The 19,914-nt window shown below is 42.9% G+C and overlaps 1 protein-coding gene across 11 annotated transcripts in view; it reads right to left on the minus strand.

Moving 5' to 3' along the window:
* Positions 1–834: 834 nt before the first annotated feature.
* Positions 835–19,914, minus strand: part of PLCB4 (phospholipase C beta 4) — a 219,958-nt gene continuing 200,878 nt past the window's right edge. For 9 of the 11 annotated variants that reach the window (XM_077926463.1, XM_077926466.1, XM_077926459.1 and 6 more), the window contains 10 exons: positions 18,952–19,001; positions 17,448–17,513; positions 14,748–14,863; positions 13,023–13,098; positions 11,079–11,254; positions 8,660–8,761; positions 6,636–6,693; positions 5,608–5,694; positions 3,422–3,458; positions 835–1,094 (listed from right to left, as the gene is read on the minus strand). In XM_077926463.1, the coding sequence (XP_077782589.1) occupies positions 1,006–1,094; positions 3,422–3,458; positions 5,608–5,694; positions 6,636–6,693; positions 8,660–8,761; positions 11,079–11,254; positions 13,023–13,098; positions 14,748–14,863; positions 17,448–17,513; positions 18,952–19,001 (857 nt within the window). In that variant the 3' untranslated portion in view covers positions 835–1,005. The remainder of the gene's footprint in view (positions 1,095–3,421; positions 3,459–5,607; positions 5,695–6,635; positions 6,694–8,659; positions 8,762–11,078; positions 11,255–13,022; positions 13,099–14,747; positions 14,864–17,447; positions 17,514–18,951; positions 19,002–19,914) is intronic. The other 2 variants (XM_077926467.1, XM_028722213.2) reach the window with 1 other exon arrangement.

Below are 19,914 nucleotides of genomic sequence, written 5' to 3' on the forward strand. Positions count from 1 at the left end.
CCCAAAACAGCTATTTAACAAAACTTAAGATACAATGAGCTGTAGTATTGGGGGCCTGGTAACAAATGGATCAATATGCAACTGTTAAGTAGGATGTAAACGTTTGTTAAAGTGCCTACGATACAGTTCCTTTACTTTTTGTCATAGTAAGTAGATTTGGCACAAAGACTGGTTTCTTTTTGCCACTTGGCAATCCTTTCAGCAGCATTGTACAAAACAGTAGCTTCAACCAGACAAGACCAACCTGATACAGCACTTCTTGATGACGTAATTCTGAGTACAGGAAAAAGAACAGGGACAGATTTTATACTGCATGTTTACCTTCTCTACTAACTTTAGAGAGGGTGGTTTCTTAATACATTGTTTTAATTTGCGCCATCATTAAATCTGGTAGTTCTAGTTTGTCTTTACAGTAAAAAGAAAAACTCCAGAGACAGTTTTCTTTAAGCTATGGTGTCAAATTTATTGCAATTTACTCAGGGGGGGGGGGGACCCAGTGCCCCTTTTCAAAGGCTCTTGGGTCAGGATGCTGCGAGGTGCTGGGAACTCCTGGTTTTCTCAAAAGCAAAAGAATCCCAGGCAAAATGTGATATAAAATATCAATATAAGTTAATAATAGACAAGTGCAAATTATTATAAAATAATAATGTTTTGCTGTATTAGACTGGTCTGATCCTGTAGCCCTGACTCTCTCTCTCTCTCTCTCTCTCTCTCTCTCTCTCTCTCTCACACACACACACACACACACACACACACACACACACACCCTTGTTCAAAGGGGAGCATTTTTCTTCTGAACTGGACAGAATTTAAAAATCTTCTCTTTTTTTAGAAGCATCGTCGATTGCTAAAAATAAAATACAGTACTCCAAATGTTACAAAAATTCTAAGTTCTTCATCAGTGATTCCCAGCTATGCTTGCTTGACACTAAGTAGAAGAGACACCGCCTTCCAATATTTAGTGAGTTGGCTTTGCAAATACAAAACATACGGGGTTTTCAGACTTCAGTTTGTGTGTTGGAGCATTATACCACTGTTGCTGGCCTGCGGTCCATCTCTGCTTCTAGCTTCACCATCTGCTGCATTTCCTTCGCCTGCAAACCAGGACAATTGTGCAGTTATAACAGGACAGAACACAGTGGTGGGGCGGAGGGGGAGCAGAGACTGTGCATCTGAGTACCACTTTCAGACTGTGATTCCAGACTGATTTGGGGGTTATTGGAATAGGGATAAATGTACAGAGCTAACCTTCAACTCAAGGTAAATAAACAATCATAGATTTGTAGCTCTTCTTTGTAATGCAACGTGTGTGTGTGTGTGTGTGTGTGTGTGTGTGTGCCTCAGAGTTGCTATGCATGCGAGAAATAACTGAATAAACGAGGGCTGTTTTCTATTTGCATGCACACCAGCTAAACACAATTCTCCACTAACCAAATTCAAATATAAAAGTGAGGGATGGATGCTATTGCTATGCTTCTCTATGGAAACCACTGGATTTTTTAGAAACCTAAAAATCTGAGCAACACAAGCATGAAAGGGCATTGCAGCTCCTTCCGCCTTCCTTTCAAGTATTTAAGTCAGACATTAATGGGCAAAAATCATAGGTGAAAATGTGGAAACATAATGTATGGCTCAGCAAGTACAACCTCTTTTGAAATGCTGACCTATATATGTATATTTCAACATCTGGAATGTTCCAGATGAAATTCAGTTACCTGTCGCCTTCCTCAAACCATCTTTAAATGACTAACCATGGCTTTAGGGACTGTTTGAAGATGGACTATATTCTCATAAGTTATCTTTTGCAACACTTTCAAATTAACAATGGGGAAGCAAAATATTCAGGAGTCTAAAAGCGAAGCCTTAGTCATGATGGGAGACAAAATTTGGGAAAGCCTGATTCAGTCATTTAATGTTGAGAAAAGGGACACAAAACAGACCTTTAGATATATTACTAACTAAATAAGTTTTTCAGTGCGGCAAACATGACTCTTAACAGCAAAAGATTAGAGATGCAAATGAAGATGAATTCTTATCAAAAGAAATTCCAATGAATGCAATCTCATTTCTGCCTACATTTTTCAGGAATGTGTAGTAGAGTTGTAATTGTTATGCCCTTGGCACTGCATGAATTTAGAGGGGGAAAGGGTTTAAAATGTGGCATCTTCTTGCATCATTCATGATCATGAGTTTAATAGGAAAGGTGGCTATCTAATTTCATCTACAAAATTCATGATAATCAATGCAAGAACACCTTATGGACAAATTCAGGAAGTAAAGGTGGACTGATCAAAGTTTTTCAAGTCCAACATTTTGTCGAATGAAGTTATCTTTTATAGAGGAAACCTACTTGTTGATTCATTTTGAATGACTTATCACATACAAAAGGCATGGTCTCACTATTATATTATAGTTTGACCTGTAGTGCTTCTGAAACAATGAAAACACTGGGTTGTTCTGAAACATTGTCTTTGTTATGCAAATGACACATCCCAGCGATTGCATCTATAAATGGTACTAAAATTTGTATTACCTGGTACAGCTCACAATGATTGCGAACTTGTCCAATGCTTGTAAACTTGTCAAACTCACAATGCTTGGCTAGATTATGAGCTGAACACCATTCACCCTATAATTGCTTCTCCAGTTCTGGGTATTAAACAAGATTCTGCGCATGTATGGTCAACACTCACCAGACTCTTGGTTCTTGTTGGGTGTTGAGAAACTATGGGAACTTTTTTTTAAAATAGCATGTTTTCCAAAACAATACCATGCCATAAAGGTAAAGGGGCCCCTGACCATTAGGTCCAGTCGTGGCTCATCTCGCTTTATTGGCTGAGGGAGCCGGTGTACAGCTTCCGGGTCATGTGGCCCGCATGACTAAACCGCTTCTGGCGATCCAGAGCAGCGCATGGAAATGCCGTTTACCTTCCCACCAGAGCGGTACCTATTTATCTACTTGCACTTTGACATGCTTTCGAACTGCTAGGTTGGCAGGAGCAGGGATCGAGCAACGGGAGCTCACCACGTTGCGGGGATTCGAACTTTTTTTAAAAATAGCATATGTTTTCCAAAACAATACCATGGCATATGAACTACTAAACTGGGGAATAGCCTAGCTAAGTTCAATCTGTGTTGATTGAAATGGCAATCATGCATGAGGTACCAACAGAATTACAGTTTCCAGGGGCAATACATATGTGCACAGCACGTCGGTGCACATGTGACAACATTATGAGCTAATAAAGAACTCTTGGGAAATGGACGGGCTTTCCAAGCTGATTCGAAATCAAGCCAAAGGTAGCTCATCCATCACTAATTAGATCTACACACACAAAAAGAGAGTCTCAGTGAAAAATGATTTGTTTTAGAAGGAAAGCACACTGAATGTAGTAGCTAGCTCAGTACCGATCAATCCTACCTTGAGTTTGAGAGACTGCATGGCAGGATTTCAAAAGCTGTTTGCACAAAAAATAATGTCAAAATTGAGAAATACAACAAGGCAAATAAAAGGAATGACAGCTGAGATGAGAACGACAAACAAATGGCAGGAAAATAAATGGAAATATATAAAAAAATTTTCTGTTCGTTTCCGCTTTCATCCGCACGTCTCCATTTTCCTCTGGTAACGAAGGTTTCACAAAATGCTTGCTACCACGTTTACTCAGAAGTAAGTCTCACTTAGCTCAGTAGACTGAGTCCCAGGTATGCAGGTAACAAGACTACAACCTAAGTGACTTTTAGATGTATTTTAATGTATTTTTATTCTCCTGTTGGAAGCCGCCCAGAGTGGCTGGGGAAACCCAGCCACATGGGCGGGGTATAAGTAATGAATTATTATTATTATTATTATTATTATTATTATTATTATTATTATTCAAATGAAGTGGGCTGCAAGAATACTTTGACACAGAACCTTTCATACCGGAGGTGGGGTCCTAGAGCCCTCCCACCTCCTTCCCAAAACTGGTAAAATGATGACTAGGTTTTGGGAAGGAGGCAGGAAGACTTAAGGACTTTTGTCAAAGCCCTCACACCTCCTTCCCAAAGCCCAGCACCTTGCTTACCCAGCTTTGGAAAGGCAGTGTGAGGGCTGTGGTCAAATTTTGGTTGAGGGCCACCAAAATTCCTCTAGGGCCACGCATTGGACCACTCTGCTCTAGAGGATATCTGGGTTTAAGTTTCATTAGGCCTCTGAGGCTGGGAATGCCAAAGGAGAGAGGAGCTGGTAGGGTCACTGTATATACCAGGCTTCCTCAACTTCAGCCCTCCAGATGTTTTGAAACAATTCCCATCATCCCTGACCAGTGGTCCTGCTAGCTAGGAATCATGGGAGTTGTAGGCCAAAAACATCTGGAGGGCCGAAGTTGAGGAAGCTTGGTATACACCCTCCCAGTCTCAACTTGGTGCATGAAGGAACACTCAGAAGAGGGTGCTCTCTTTTTGCAGGGACTACAGGACTTTGAAAGGCTTACCCACACCACCCCCCAAAAAGGAGAAGCACCTATGGAAAGACACAGGTTTCTGGCTTTGCTCTTTCAAGTTTTGTGCTTACTGAAAGTGAAATAAAACCTAGTGGAATGAGAGAAAATAAACTGGAAAACGAAACAATTTCAAAACAGCATTTTGAAAGTGTCAATCCTAAATCTTTCAGTGCTAAGACTATTAAAATAAATATGATCTGCATTAACAGGTGAGACTGAAGGTGACAGTGTATGACACATTAAAAACCCTAGGGCGGGCACCCAATTCAAGAAATCCTAATCAGGTGTTTTAGTTATATTCTCTGCATTGATCTGACTAAATTCACATCCACTTGCAAATGGAAAAAAAGAAGTACTGTTGTACCTTGGAAGTCAAGTGCAATCCATTCTGGAAGTCCGTTTGACTTCCAAAACATTCGAAAACCAAAGCGCGGCTTCTGATTGGCTGCAGGAAGGTCCTGCAGCCGACTGGAAACTGTGGAAGCCCCATCAGACGTTTGGCTTCCAAAAATAATTCGCAAACCAGAACACTCACTTCCGGGTTTGCAGTGTTTGTGAGCCAAAAAGTTCGAGAACTAAGCTGTTTGAAAACTAAGGTATGACTGTACCTTTATTTTTTGATGAGGCACGCAGGTATTATAAGAGGCAGTCCCTGCTACGTGAACAGAAGGGGAATATGCCTTTTAAGATGGAGCCTGCCACCATTCATTTTTTCTGAGTACAGTGGTACCTTGTGTTGAGTAACCTCCAGGTTATGGAATCTTCAGGTTATGGCCGCAGCAAACCCGGAAGTATACACTTCCTGGTTTCGCCTCACACGCATGTGCAGAAGCGCTCAATCGCGCCGTGTGCGTGTGCAGAAGGGCACCTCTGGTTACGAAGTTTTCAAGATATGTCTGGGCCTCCAGAACGGATCCCGTTCGTAACCGAAGGTACCACTGTACTTCAACTAAAAATAATATACACAAAATACACAGACACACACATATCAAATAAAGTATTTTAAAATATATATATTCTGGGGCACAATCATGTATTTGTGATCAATTACTCCAATAACCAATTCCTTAACTAAATGCTTCACCACCCCCCACTTGCCTTTCATAGGCCATTGCACAATTACCTGCTCATTTTGTTTCTCCAGAATTTCTAGGTGCTCAAGTTGAACTTTCTTTAGCTGGTCCATTTCCTTTGATTGCTTCATTGCCAGCTGTAAACAAAAACAGGCAAACGCAAAAACGAAACATCAGAATTTTCTAAGGGGCTGTTTGGACCATTAAAAGTAGTAGCCAGTCTTCTAAAACTTTGTGGAGGGATAGATCCTTACTGCTATGGTGTACATAATGAAGGAACTGGGTGTCTATGTGCCAAAAGCAAAGGCTGGTTCTTTGGCACTTCTGATTTATCATTTGCCACCACTCCCCTTTTTATGATTTTCTCTATCAAGAGGGAATTGAAGAGGTGTGAAGTTCAGATGTTGTACAGAGGGTATGTTGGTAGGTTATTGTTATTACTATTATTATCATCATCATCACTACTACTACTATTATCACTACTACTACTACTACTATTACTATTATTGAAAAACAGTACAACAACCACGTATACATTGAAGAACAACACAAACTGAACACCTAAAGCAGAGACCAACTAGTGAGAAAAGCTTGCCAGAAGAGACTATCAGAACATTGTGGCGAGAGTGCCAGCCCTCTTCCCTCCCCATTGCAAACCAAGTGAGAACCATGAGATGTCTTTGCTCACAGCAATGTCAAGCAAGGTCAACTCTGATAGGCTATAAGGGAAAGCAAGATGTTGGGGGAAAGCAAGACCCTGCTTCCCCATCCCCTTTTAAGGAGAAGCAGAGATGGGGAACACTGGATACAAACTGTAACACAAACATGTATGAAGAAGATACCACTTAAAATGGGAAGGGTTTTTTTGACTGTGGGTGAAAGTTTGGTGTAACGCTACCCTTCCAATTAATTACTCAGGTGGCAAATTGAAACAACAGTGTACTTAGACTTACTGTGAAGTTTCAAATAAGCAAACAGGTGAGTTTTTGAGAAGTGTGGGGATATCTATTAAAAGGAGAGACTCTTTGAAGTGTATGATGCAGATGTTTCTGGATATGTGAACTAATTAGCTACTTACTCGCTTTCTCTCCTCCAGAAACTTCTTTGTGTTGCTGCTGTTCAGTTCCCTGACACGCCTATAAAAGACATTTCTAACATTGTAGAATCTGTTTGTTTTTAACAAATAAACGTCAGTGAGAAGAGGGTGCTCAAACTAATGATAGTGCAAGCAGCTCAAGTTCAATTTCTGTTAATCACAGGGATTTGGAGCTTTCAAGTTGAAGTTCCCAAGTGTTGACAGAAGGATGAGAATGATGGGGCAACTTGTGGTTTTAGGAGGGTGACCAGACGCAAAATAGGACAGGGCTCCTGAACCTTTTATCAGCTGTATAGAAGGGAGTTTAAAAGCTGCAGCTTGTAAGTCCTACACAACATAAAAAAGTACAGGACCCTTGACATCTTTTCTCACCTCGTCACCCTAGGTTAGTTTTTAGCAACGTTCAAAATAGAGAAGTTAGCAGTTAAGAGAATGAGATTAGAATTCCTTTAGGGACATACATGAAGCCCCATAAAATGGAGAATTTCCACCCATTAACTCCTTCACTAGCGGCAACACATTTGGCCCAGGAAATTATTGTCTTGATATGGAGAAACACATGTTTGAATGCTGCTCCAGGCAACAGGATTAGCTAACACGGTGCCATCCAAAGGGTGTTGGACTACAACTCCTATCATCCCTGAGACGTAAGTGGCGCTGTGGTCTAAACCACTTGAGCCTCTTGGGCTTGCCGATCAGAAGGTCAGCGTTTCAAATCCCCACAATGGGGTGAGCTCCTGTTGCTCTATCCCAGCTCCTGCCAACCTAGCAGTTCGAAAGCACACCAGTGCAAGTAGATAAATAGGTACCGCTGTGGCGGGAAGGTAAACGGTGTTTCCATGCGCTCTGGTTTCCATCCACTGCACCAGAACTGGCCACATGACCCGGAAAGCTGTCTGTGGAGAAACACCAGTTCCCTCGGCCTGAAGCGAGATAAGCACCACAACCCCATAGTCGCCTTTGACGGGACTTAACAGTCCAGGGGCCCTTTACCTTTTACTTATCACCCCTAGACATTGGCCATGCTAGCAGGGGCTGATGGGAGTCCAACAGCCTTTGGAAGGCAAAACATTGGCTATACCTGGGCTAGAGTGTTGGGTTTAGATGTGGGGAAGTTTGCTCGATCAGTTGCGAAATTTACTGGGATGCTTTGGACACCATGCTCCAGGTTCAAATATCTACCAAGTCATGGTCTTGGTAGCCTTGCCATCCTGGGCTCCTTTGGGAGGAAGGGTGGGAGATACACCGAATAAACAAATAAAACCAATTACTATCTCTCTGCCTAGCTCACAGGCTTGTTGTGAAGAGGGAGACATGGGATAGAACACATAAATAATTAATAAATAAAACCTCTTTTGCGGGCTTTCTGGAGATAAGATATCACCCTTGGAAGAAGAATGGGATTTAATCATAATACAATAAACAAAATGTTCTCCATATATGGCTTTAAAGCCCCAGGAGGTACTCTCCTGAAGAATGGGGACAAGTGACCTGTTTCCTAGGGCGGACTCAACAAAAGGGTAAGGCAACTTGCTGCTTGCACATTCCTGTAGACACACCATCAGGAATTACAGTAATAACAGAATGTTGTAATGAAAGGGGGATGGCTGTTTTCCACCATGGAATTATAAACAGAACATTTTTTGCCCTCACAGAACAGCCCGTATTACATCAGTCACGACATTTTTTCCTCATCTCCTGTTATCGGGTATCCTCCATCAAACAATTTATTTGCCCCACTCACTTTGTTGTCAATTTGGTTTCCTGTGCGACTCCTGATATTCTGAGGACACCAATATCTGTGCTCAAAGTGATTTATCTGCTTACGTGCACACAGGAAGCTAACGTTTCTGTACCTGCATTCCAAATAATAAGTTCTCAAAAAAGCTCAGCAAGTGAATCATGTAGAGACAACTTTCTTAAAATTACGAAGTTGGAAATGCAAATTTTAACAGACTGGTCTGTGAGAATTTATCCTATATACAGCAATAGGACGAAGTACTTACCTCTCTCTTTCCGCTTTGTTTTTGATAGATTTATCTTGGCTTATGGCTTTACTATTTTCCATGGAAATTTTTGCTTGGTTGGCACGCATTTCTTTGCTTTCCCTAATAAAATGATAAAGGCAAAATCATGACAAAAAGCCTACAGTCTTATAACACTTTCTTGGGAATAAGCTCCACTAAGCTCAATGGGGCTTACTTCTGAACAGACATACATAGGATTGTTCTGACAAACTTTCAGGCTGAAGTTTTATACCCATTTACCCAGGTGGAAAGGGAAGCGGGTGGTGCTGTGGGTTAAACCACAGAGCCTAGGACTTGCCGATCAGAAGGTCAGCGGTTCGAATCCCCACAACAGGGTGAGCTCCCATTGCTTGGTCCCTGCTCCTGCCAACCTAGCAGTTCAAAAGCATGTCAAAGTGCAAGTAGATAAATAGGTACTGCTCTGGTGGGAAGGTAAACAGTGTTTCCGTGCGCTGCTCTGGTTCGCCAGAAGCAGCTTAGTCATGCTGGCCATATGTCCCGGAAGCTGTATGCTGGCTCCCTCGGCCAATAAAGTGAGATGAGCGCCGCAACCCCAGAGTCAGCCACGACTGGACCTAATGGTCAGGGGTCCCTTTACCTTTACCTTACCCAGGCGGAAACTCCATTAAACTCATAGGGACTGTCTTCTAACAAGATCTGCATTTAAGACTGATTTTTGTGTGTGTGGGGGGGGTGGTACTTAGCTATATCAAAAGAACCAGAATGCCATGTTCAGTCTCTTTAAGGCTTGCCACCACAAAAAGGCCAATTTCTCCAGAGGCCTCTCCTCGCCAGAAGTTAGCAAAACACCAAGCCAGGTGGGCTGTGAGATATCTCCATCTCATAGAATCATGAGGAACGCCCTCCCTTCAGATATCAAGGAAATAATGTTTTTAATGTCTGATTTTTTTTGTGTGTTTGTACTATTCTCCTGGGAGCTGCCATTCAACCATTCAACCTCTGGTTAAAAATCTCCAAGGAAGGAGAGACCATCTCCCGAAGGAGACTGTTCCACTGTCAAACAGCTCTTATGTCAGACATTTTTTCCAGATGTTTAGCTGGAATCTCCTTTCTTGAAACTTGAAGCCATTGCTTCAAGCCTTACCACCCAGAGCAGGAGAAAACAAGCTTTTGTCCTCTTCCATGTGACAGCCCTTGAGATATTTAAAGTTGGCTATCCTATCTCCTCTCTCTGTCTCCTCTTTTCCAGGATAAACATACCCAGCTCCTTCAACTGTTCCCCTATAAGGTTTGGTTTCCAGACTTGGTTTCAAGGCTTGGTTTCCAGATCAAGGGCTTTTCATCATAACTTACCAGAATTCTATAAATCAGGAACAGTGAACCTGTGAGTCAATCTTGACCTGCCAAAGGGTCCAATTTGGCCTACAAGACCATTTCCCCCAAACCACATCACCTGTCCATCACTTGAAATCACTGGTTGATGGGTGAAAGGGCAGGGTTTAATCCTGCACCAGCTTCACACTATTCCCACGGAACATTAAGGATATAGAAAAATCACAGAGCAACCCTAAAAATTGGTGTGAGGAAGAACTCAAAGCAGATGAACTAATGGTTTCAATGCCTGGCCAAGTTTGCCAACACTCCAGAGCAGACTTCATGGGATGTAGGAAGAAAAGGAGGAATGAGGAGCTATGTTAAATGAGTGGAGGCCTGCTATAATGGATTTCACCCCTTTATCTGCAACTGTGTGTGCATTCATGTGTGAGAGTACATGCAAACAAATCCATAACTGAAAATATCATGGGAAAAATGTCAACAAATTAAAGAAGTATAATCTGAGGGTTGAAGATGTTTGATAAAAATCAGACAACTCATTAGAGCAGTGAATTGCTAACATGCATCATCTTTTCTATGTTATTAAGGACAAATTACATTCTTGGATTAGCTTAGTGTCATTAATGCTTCATAACTTGCACAGTCGTTACATGAGCTGCACGAATATTCATGAAATATATTTCAGAGAAGTTTTCAGGTTCCAAGATTTGGGTTGGGAAGAGCTTAATTGCAGAAGCAGAGTACCAAACTGAATGTAAAGAAAATGTCAAATTTCAGTAGCAACCCCCTGAAACAATAAATCCAAGAAAACAGAGGGTGTTTGATTCTCCTCCACCATAGTACAACAAGAAAGATGGTGAGCATTTAAAAATACTACTTTTAAAGCTGATTCTGAACAAGGCAGTTTTTCTTCAACTTCTACTGACATCAAAAAGTAGTTTATTCGGTGCTCACAGTCTGCCAGGTTGCTTATATAAAACTGCATAGTGAAGTCTGCACAGGATTGCTTACTGCTATGGTGTTGCAGTTTTGTAAAATGAACCAAATCAGCTCCCAGGCTCAGAGGCCCCCTCTGTCTGAATGGGAGCACCGATATGCTCACCTGTCATGTGAAAGCTTCAATTGCTGGGTCTGCTGCTCATGGGCATTAATTAGCAGCTTCTTTAGTAACTCGCACTGCTGGCTCAGGTGGAAATCACGCATCTCTTGCTCTTCGGCACTGTGGGTGTTGATCATCTCGGACCACTCTTTTGTGTGCTGTGCCACAATTTCTTTTACCTTTTAGCAAAAGAGGACTGTGTCAGGCAGGCTGTCAAGAGGACTATTCTGCAGGTGGTTTTGGAAACCATTAGCATACATATGCATGCACAAAAGGAATAGCATAACATAAATCAGACGTTGCCATGCAACTACTGTGTATTATCAAGACTAGAAGCACCTCCCCACCAAAAAATCCCCACACCTATTATATGATGCAGTGTGAATGTAGCCACAGATTACAGGTAGAATAGGGACATGGATGGTGCTGTGGTCTAAACCACTGAGCCACTTGGGCTTGATGAATGGAATGTCGGCAGTTCAAATCCCCACGATGGGATGAGCTCCCGTTGTTCTGTCCCAGCTCCTGCCAACCTAGCAGTTCGAAAGCATACCAGTGCAAGTAGATAAATAAGTACTTCTGCGGCAGGAAGGTAAACAGTATTTCCATGTGCTCTGATTTCCGTTGCGCCAGAAGCAGTTTAGTTATGCTGGCCACATGACCCAGAAAGCTACCTGTGGACAAACAGTGGCTCCCTCGGCCTGAAAAGCGAGATGAGCGCCGCAACCCCATAGTCGCCTTTGACTGGACTTAACCGTCCAGGGGTCCTTTACCTTTTTACCCTTTTAGGATAGTCTAGCAAGGTATCTATATTTCTAAGGATATAAATACTTTGTAATGCTTCCTTCCACAATGAGTTTATATAAAAAACTGTTATTATCCAAAGGTGTTTCTCCCTCCCTCTCCCCAGCTTCTGCTTATGCAAAGCCGAGAAGTCAATTTCATCAATCCTCTCCTACCCAATGCTCTCCAAAAATCCACTACTGAAACTCAAGGGATTCTCTGAAACAGTCTGGGATATGGCATAAAAGGATGCAGTGGGTGGGTTCAGTAAAAGCCAGATGCCTCAAACAGCAGGAGAGGAAGCATTTTCTTCTTGCACAAAGCCACCAGCAGAAGCCTGCATTTATAAGTATACGACAATTTTAAAGCTACAGGTTTCTCATCAAGTCGGAAAGACCTAACAGGGATCCCTGCGTTGCTTATGCCTCTAATATTCACAGAGATGAAAAACAAACACTAAAACCCTTTTTAACAGTACCATGGGTCCCGAGTTACCCTACATTCAAAGAAAGGACTCAAATCCAATGGAGGCTTCCATTAGTGGAAAGGAGATGTTTGCCAACTCCTTTTTCACCCAGCAGAACACAGTCTTCCCTCCTACGCTGCATAGGAGGGCATTCCACAGTCCCCTGACACAGATTTTCAGAAGCCACAGAGGGCTGCAAGGGGGAAGGGAGGGAATAAGTGTGAACAATCTCCTCCTCTTTTCTGGAAGTATCCCCTTCAGCTGATGACAAGTTAGGATCCAAGTCAATGCAAGGATGTTTTAAAGCAAAAACCCACCAAAATTCTATTCAGAGCACTTGCACAAACCTCTTCAGGAAGGGTCTTCCTTAAGAGGTTTGCAGAACCCCGATCAGTAGAAATGGGATGCCTTAAAACTGGTAACTCCTAAGGGAAGAAATAATCCATTTGCCTTGTGATATCCTTCCTCCCAAGTTCCCCCAATGGAAAGGAGAAGCAGCCTAGACCACAGAAGGGTTGGAGGCTACTCAATTCCATAAAACTTGTGGCTTGTTTCACCCAACTCTGAGCAGACCTCCAGTCTTTCTTTCAACGCCTTGCTGCAGGAGCACGTTCTCTGCTGCTTCTGGGAGCACCTATCTACCCAGAAGACCTTCACGTGATAGAATGCACTGTCAAAATGCCCAGTTCTTCTCTTACCTTAGATTTGTGATCTGATGTTAGTATCTGAATTTTATCTTCTATTTCTTTCTTCACCTCAAGGCAATTATTTCCTCTGGAAGAAAACAAACAAGTAGGGAAATGTCAAGACAAGAGCCACGTATCAAAACACCCTAGTCAATTGTGGAAAACAACCAAATATCAAAGCATATCTGAATAATATTATTCCTTTTCACTCACTAGCCATACTTCATATGTTGTTGGCTTACTGGCCTATAAGGCTGCAATCCCAGCTCCCGCCCATGGGTTTGTCAGAGGCGCCATCACATCTGCAGTTTGGATTCTCACAGTGGTTGCAGAAGAAGGAAGGGGAGGAGGACCACTAGGCTACACTGTCAGGGCAATTGCTAGTAGGCCTAACCATGTCAGTTGAGAAGTATGCCCTACTGAATTCAATGGGGCTTACTCCCAGGTAAGTGGAGTTATGATTGTGGCCATGCTTTGTACACACATCATGTTTATGTGCCCCACCAGTCAGAAAGGTACACCCAGAATTTTTAGAGAGGACATGGAAGAAGTCTGACTACACATTATAGTATTTGTGTGTATGTGTGTATAAGAGAGACTGAACATGACACAGAGTTTTTATTTTCAATTCTAATCCCATATTTTTGACATAGACTCAGAGTTGAAAGGGACCCTGAGGATTATCTCATCCAACCCCTGCAATAAAGGAATATGCAGCTGTCCCATACAGGGATCGAACTTGCAACCTTGGCAATATCAACACCATGCTCTAGCCAACTGAGCTATCCCAGCTGACATTTGCTTGAGTGCGCTGTCTAAGTGACAATTAGGCCACATGAGACACTATGGTGACTGCATGAAGGTAGTGGCTGTGCATCTCCTTGAAAAATCTAACAAACTACATGTAACATTCATGTTGTGAGTTTCAGCAAGCAAAGGGGAACAGGGGAAGGGGAACTTGTACAATAGAAAGGGCAAAAGGGGAAGGTAAGAAGTCCACCAGCACTGGAATTGTGAGTGTATTCCAAAACTGTCTCTGGGTTCAATTGCAATCTCTGATACAGAATCAAAATGGCTGCCCCCAATTCAATGGAAGTGGAGAACTGGGAAGAGCAATCTCATGATTGCTGCAGTCAGCATTTGTTCTGAATTTGAAATTTGTGTTTGTGGACTTGTACATTTAATTGCTGTTGCTGTCGTACAACCACAAAGTTCTAATAGCAAGGCTTTGGGTTTACGAAATTAAAAATGTTTTTTATAGACAATCAAGTGGTTTTGAGTTTCTCTCCTTCCTCCACACAATTATGCAGCTGCCCTGCCTGCAATCTGAAGTGCTACAGCCCAGATTGGCTTGAGCACCTCAGTGACAACTAGGCCTAAGAAATGGAGGCTGGAAGCAAGGAGATGGCACCATCTCTGGAACCTTCTGCTGAAGGCAACTGTTCCATGTCCTCATTGGGGTAGCGCAGCCCTCTAAAAGTTGTAATGACTTTTCTGGGAACAAGCCTTGCATCAATGAGCATCTCAAGGGCCTTATGCTCCAAGCCAAACTGGCCTGCCTCATTCTCAGCTTCCAACTTCCCATACCAAATTCCCCACACAGATATAGCTTAAGCCGCCAATGGAGCAAAAGGACAGAATCATTAATACACTTAGGTATCTAACTTCATCAGGCTCTCCGATGCAGAAGATACATCCTAAAAATGAACAAGCACCAACATTTCCAAAAGACCTTACCCCTTTTTCTTGATTGCCTTCTCGAGGATTTTCTCATAAGCTAACTTTTCTTTGTCGTAATGTGCTACTATTTTGTCAACTTGCGTGCAATGTAACTTCTGCATGACACAATGTTCCTGTAGCAGGGGGAGAAATGGCATGTTAGTCTGGAGTTTGGGTTATTAGGCATTTATGTGTGTATCACAGCATATAAATATGAAGGTCAGAAAAAACCCACTCCTGGTTCAAGGTAAAGGTAAAGGGACCCCTGACCTTTAGGTCCAGTCATGGCCGACTCTGGGGTTGCGGCGCTCATCTTGCTTTACTGGCCGAGGGAGCCGGCGTACAGCTTCCGAGTCATGTGGCCAGCATGACTAAGCCGCTTCTGGCGAACCAGAGCAGCACATGGAAACGCCATTTACCTTCCCGCCGGAGCGGTACCTATTTATCTACTTGCACTTTGACGTGCTTTTGAACTGCTAGGTTGGCAGGAGCAGCGACCGAGCAACAGGAGCTCACCCCGTCATGGGGATTCGAACTGCCAACCTTCTGATCAGCAAGCCCTAGGCTCTGTGGTTTAGACCACAGCACCACCCGTGACCCACTCCTGGTTCTAGGTACTGTTATATTTGATGGTGCTTGGACACTGCATGAATACCTTTTCTTTTTATTTCACCAGACATTTGGTCCCATAGTTCCAATGCCCTATTATAATCAGACCTGTTACTAAGCCCATCTATGTGTAAATAACTTCCTCTGTTTAGCCCTGCCCTCATATTCCTTCCCTTTCTCCCCTTTTTCTTTTGTAGTGTGTAAAATGCTGTACACACTGGGGTACTATATACCAATATCAGTCCATCCATGATTTTTATGCCAAATATTCTGTCTTGTTTTATGTCCCTTTAAAAATCCTCATTGGTTTTTGTTATGTGCTGAGTTGAATAGGATTCAGAATGCAGCAGGCTGATTGGTCCTAGAACAATAGGGTCCAGAATGCAGCAGTCTGATTGGTCCACAGGAGCCACCCAATCCAGATCCAGGTGGAAGTGAATCCGCAACCTGATTGGCCTACAGGTGAATCCTGGAATTAGCCAATCACGTGGGGCCCATTTGTAAATAATATATATAAAGCAGACCTTCTGGGGGAACTTCCATTCCTCCTCTTCACCACTATGAGCTGAATAAAGAGCATGAAATCCACTCTCGACTCCGAGTATATTTCAGTTTTACTTGCTGATGTTAGCCAATTTGTACATTTCAGATTGAAGCAGAAATGCAGGACACCAAGCTGTTACTTTTGATGACACTAATTATGAATCAGTTTGCAGTTGCCTCTTCATAACACATCTTTGTATGATAATATGTTGTTGTTATTTAGTTGTTTAGTCTTGTCCGACTCTTCGTGACCCCATGGACCAGAGCACGCCAGGCACTCCTGTCACATTTCATATAACTTAATCCATGCAGAGTCCTTTACAAAATCTCAAAGGAGAATTTCTCACTCATTTTAATGTGTGAGAAAGTGAATGTTGGCCAACACTTTGAAGTTCAAGTATTAAAATATAAACCTGAATTCCAAAATAAGTTGACAACACTTCTGGGAAACGAATCGCACATAGTGCCTATGATTTTCACTAGGAACAAAGCTCAGACATTGCTGTTCCAGAGAGATTTCAAAGAAAATTGAATCTGAACAGCATCATTAAGCTGTCAGCTTTATCGAGGGATATACATGCTGATTAAGGAACATTAGAGCAACTGCTTAGAGAAAGAAGGAGGATGTAATTTTGACAAAGTTAGACATCCACAGAGAATCCCGACTAAAGGAATACCTGAGATGAAAAAGGATAAAGGGCAGTTCTGAACATTTTCTGGATGAAGAGTACATGGGCTGTGCTTTGTTTTTCTGTGGTTACTGTAAAATTCAAAAAAGGAATTTGGGAGGGGGGCATGTTCTAAAGGCAGAAACTCTTCCAACATTTATTTCCATCCCGATCTCTGCAATTCTCTTTTGGATTTTACAGGACCTCATTTATTTGCGTTTTCTTCCGAATATTATGCGTGAGTTCTTAGGCCATGTTTCTTGCCATATACTTCTCATGGAGGGAACACAGTATCACCTCAATATAATGTGGGAGGTGTCTGAATGACATTACATCTGGGGGGGGGGGTGTATTCTCTTTTTGCCATCATGTTTGCTTCCTGGAGATTTTCCTTTCCTCGTGGAGGGGGAAAGAACATATTCCAGGAAGCAACACAGATCATGACAGTTTTTGCTATATAGTACAGTTTGTTTGTTTTTAAAGAAAACTTGTAAGTAGGTTTAGCTAGTTCTGAGATGGTGACTGAGCCTCACCTACTAAAAAGTGGTTTAGGCTGAGGGACAGAGGCAATTCACTAGACACATGGAGACCCACAGCTTGAGCTGGGAAACGCTGCTCCATTTAGCTGTTATAATTAACCTTAGTGGGTTATATGAGTCTGACCAAACTGCGGGAGGCAGTGGAAGACAGGAGTGCCTGGTGTGCTCTGGTCCATTGGGTCACGAAGAGTCGGACACAACTAAACAACAACAACAAGTGGGTTATCTGAACCAACAATTTTGCAACTGATCATAACAACCAATCATTTCCCAGCTCTCCCACTCCAACTCTCAAAACAAACAAACAAACAAAAAAGGCACAAAACACTATTAAAAACTTGCTTTAAAAATTCCCGTACCTTTGCATGTCTCTTCTTCAAAGCATTGAGCTCTTTCTGCTGTTTTTTCAAATGCTTTATGTATGCCTGCTCCACATAAGAAAAACCACAACAAAAAACAAACTTGGATTAATTTCCCTTCGGATGCATCTGAAATCACAAGAATTCAAAGAACAGCACCCAGAAACATTTCTCTTGACTTAAAAGCTACATTATAAATGCATTACCATGTTTAAACATTGGGTAGCTGACATACAATACCATGTCGTGTATATTACTGACCAATGTACGGAGGAATCTGAGGTGGAGACCTGGGGGTGGAGACAACTGGCTTGTTCAAGTAGTCCTTGTATGTCTTAGGTAAAGGTAAAGGGACCCCTGACCATTAGGTCCAGTCGTGGCTGACTCTGGGGTTGTGGCGCTCATCTCGCTTTACTGACCGAGGGAGCCGGCGTACAGCTTCTGGGTCATGTGGCCAGCATGACTAAGCCGCTTCTGGCGAATCAGAGCAGCGCACGGAAACGCCGTTTACCTTCCCTCCAGAGTGGTACCTATTTATCTACTTGCACTTTGACGTGTTTTCGAACTGCTAGGTTGGCAGGAGCAGGGTCCGAGCAACGGGAGCTCACCCCATCACGGGGATTCGAACCGCCGACCTTCCGATCGGCAAGTCCTAGGCTCTGTGGTTTAACCCACAGTGCCACCTGCGTCCCTCCTTGTATGTCTTATCATTTTCCAATTTATAGTACGGTAGAAACCAATCAGGAAAATGCCGAGAGGGAAGGGAAAGAGGAAGGTTTCCTGTTTCTAATAACGCCTAACCTGCCCCTTGCCCATGCTAAACTGTGATGAAAGATTACCTTAGTTTTCTAGGTACAGAGAAATGCAAAACCCAATAGTGTATGGTGAGGCAGAGTGTGTGGGGCACAATTGTACTCTTGGTTTCTCAACACAGTAGGTTATTGGCGCTTACTGAAAGGCAGAGGGGTGATAAACTTGGCCCAGTGTAGTGTGGGATGGATTTTTGATACTCCAGAGAGTATCAATAATGTCAATTGACTTTGGAATTCTCAAGGGGCTAAAGAGAGGTCAATGAAAATGTAAAATACCGCTTGGTTAACGATCTAATAAGCAAGCAGTCCTGTGGTAGAGAGGCAAGCCTGTTTTTTGAGAATTATAGGCTTATGATTCATGCTGAGTCTTCCACAAGGTTTCAGTTTCAAGGGCAATTTTACCCCATGGTAAACAATTTAACATACAGTGGTACCTCGGGTTACAAACACCTCGGATTACAGACTCTGCTAACCCAGAAATAGTACCTCAGGTTAAGAACTTTGCCCCAGGATGAGAACAGAAATCACACGGAGGCAGTGGCAGCCCCATTAGCTAAAGTCGTACCTCAGGTTAAGAACGGTTTCAGGTTAAGAACGGACCTCCGGAATGAATTAAGTTCGTAACCAGAGATACCACTGTATTATGTTCCCTAGGCTTTAGAAAATCTTGCTAGGTTTTTGCATACACATACCTTCATTTGCTTCAAGTCCTCTATCTTTATTTGAGGAATAAGGTCTATACCTTAAAGAAAGAAAACAAAAGCATCAATACTCTTTTAATAACAGCAGCAGTAATTTTAATAGCATTTTATTGAGCTATCCAGACTTGCTGAAAAGGTGTGTGGATTACTGTAAAATACGCTTTACACTCCTGCTTAATACAGACTATATTTATTTTCAGTGTTTGTACACCACCCAGGACCAATTAAGTTATTGGGGTGTTTTAGAATTTATTCCAGCGAGGAAAACAATAGAGCTCAGGGTATGAAAAGCACTAAACATGTTTTTAAATGGAACATTTCTAGGAAAATAAAAAAAGGTGCTCAGTCAGTCACAATGGATCCCAGTACGTTTCTGAGCACAAATCAAAGTGTTGGCGCTGACCTTTAAAGCCCTAAATGGCCTTGGTCCAGTATAACTGAAGGAGCGTCTCCACCCCTCTCGTTCTGCCCTGACACTGAGGTCCAGCGCTGAGGGCCTTCTGGTGGTTCCCTCACTGCAATAAGTGAGGTTACAGGGAAAGCCATTTCCGAGCTTGGGAGGAGAGGGGGTTGCGGGTTACCCCCTCCCACACACGCGGGGGCTGGCCTTTTGCCCCTGCGAGATCCAGGGAATCCCCGGGCATGCCTGCGACCCGGCCCGCCAATCGGCGGGCTGGGGAGGCATGGCCTAGCCTTCTTAAGGCCAGGCACGCCCGGGGACCGCCCTCTTTCCCCTTGCCAGCTGAGCGGTTTTCCCATCCCACCCACCCTTAGGCTTAGCTAGCTATGACCTTGCTATGGACTCCGGTTGGTCGCCGCAAGGGGCCTGGTAGGAATTTTTCCAATTTGGCGCACTGTCAGCCTTTTGGTTTTTTCGCCTACCTCGTAGCAAACGTCACAACTTCCGCGGTATTGGCGGTTAGGCATTGGCAGGGGTTTATTGTTATGCAAATG

The sequence above is a fragment of the Podarcis muralis genome, chromosome 3 (genome assembly GCF_964188315.1).
Source record: "Podarcis muralis chromosome 3, rPodMur119.hap1.1, whole genome shotgun sequence".
Classification (NCBI taxonomy): domain Eukaryota; kingdom Metazoa; phylum Chordata; class Lepidosauria; order Squamata; family Lacertidae; genus Podarcis; species Podarcis muralis.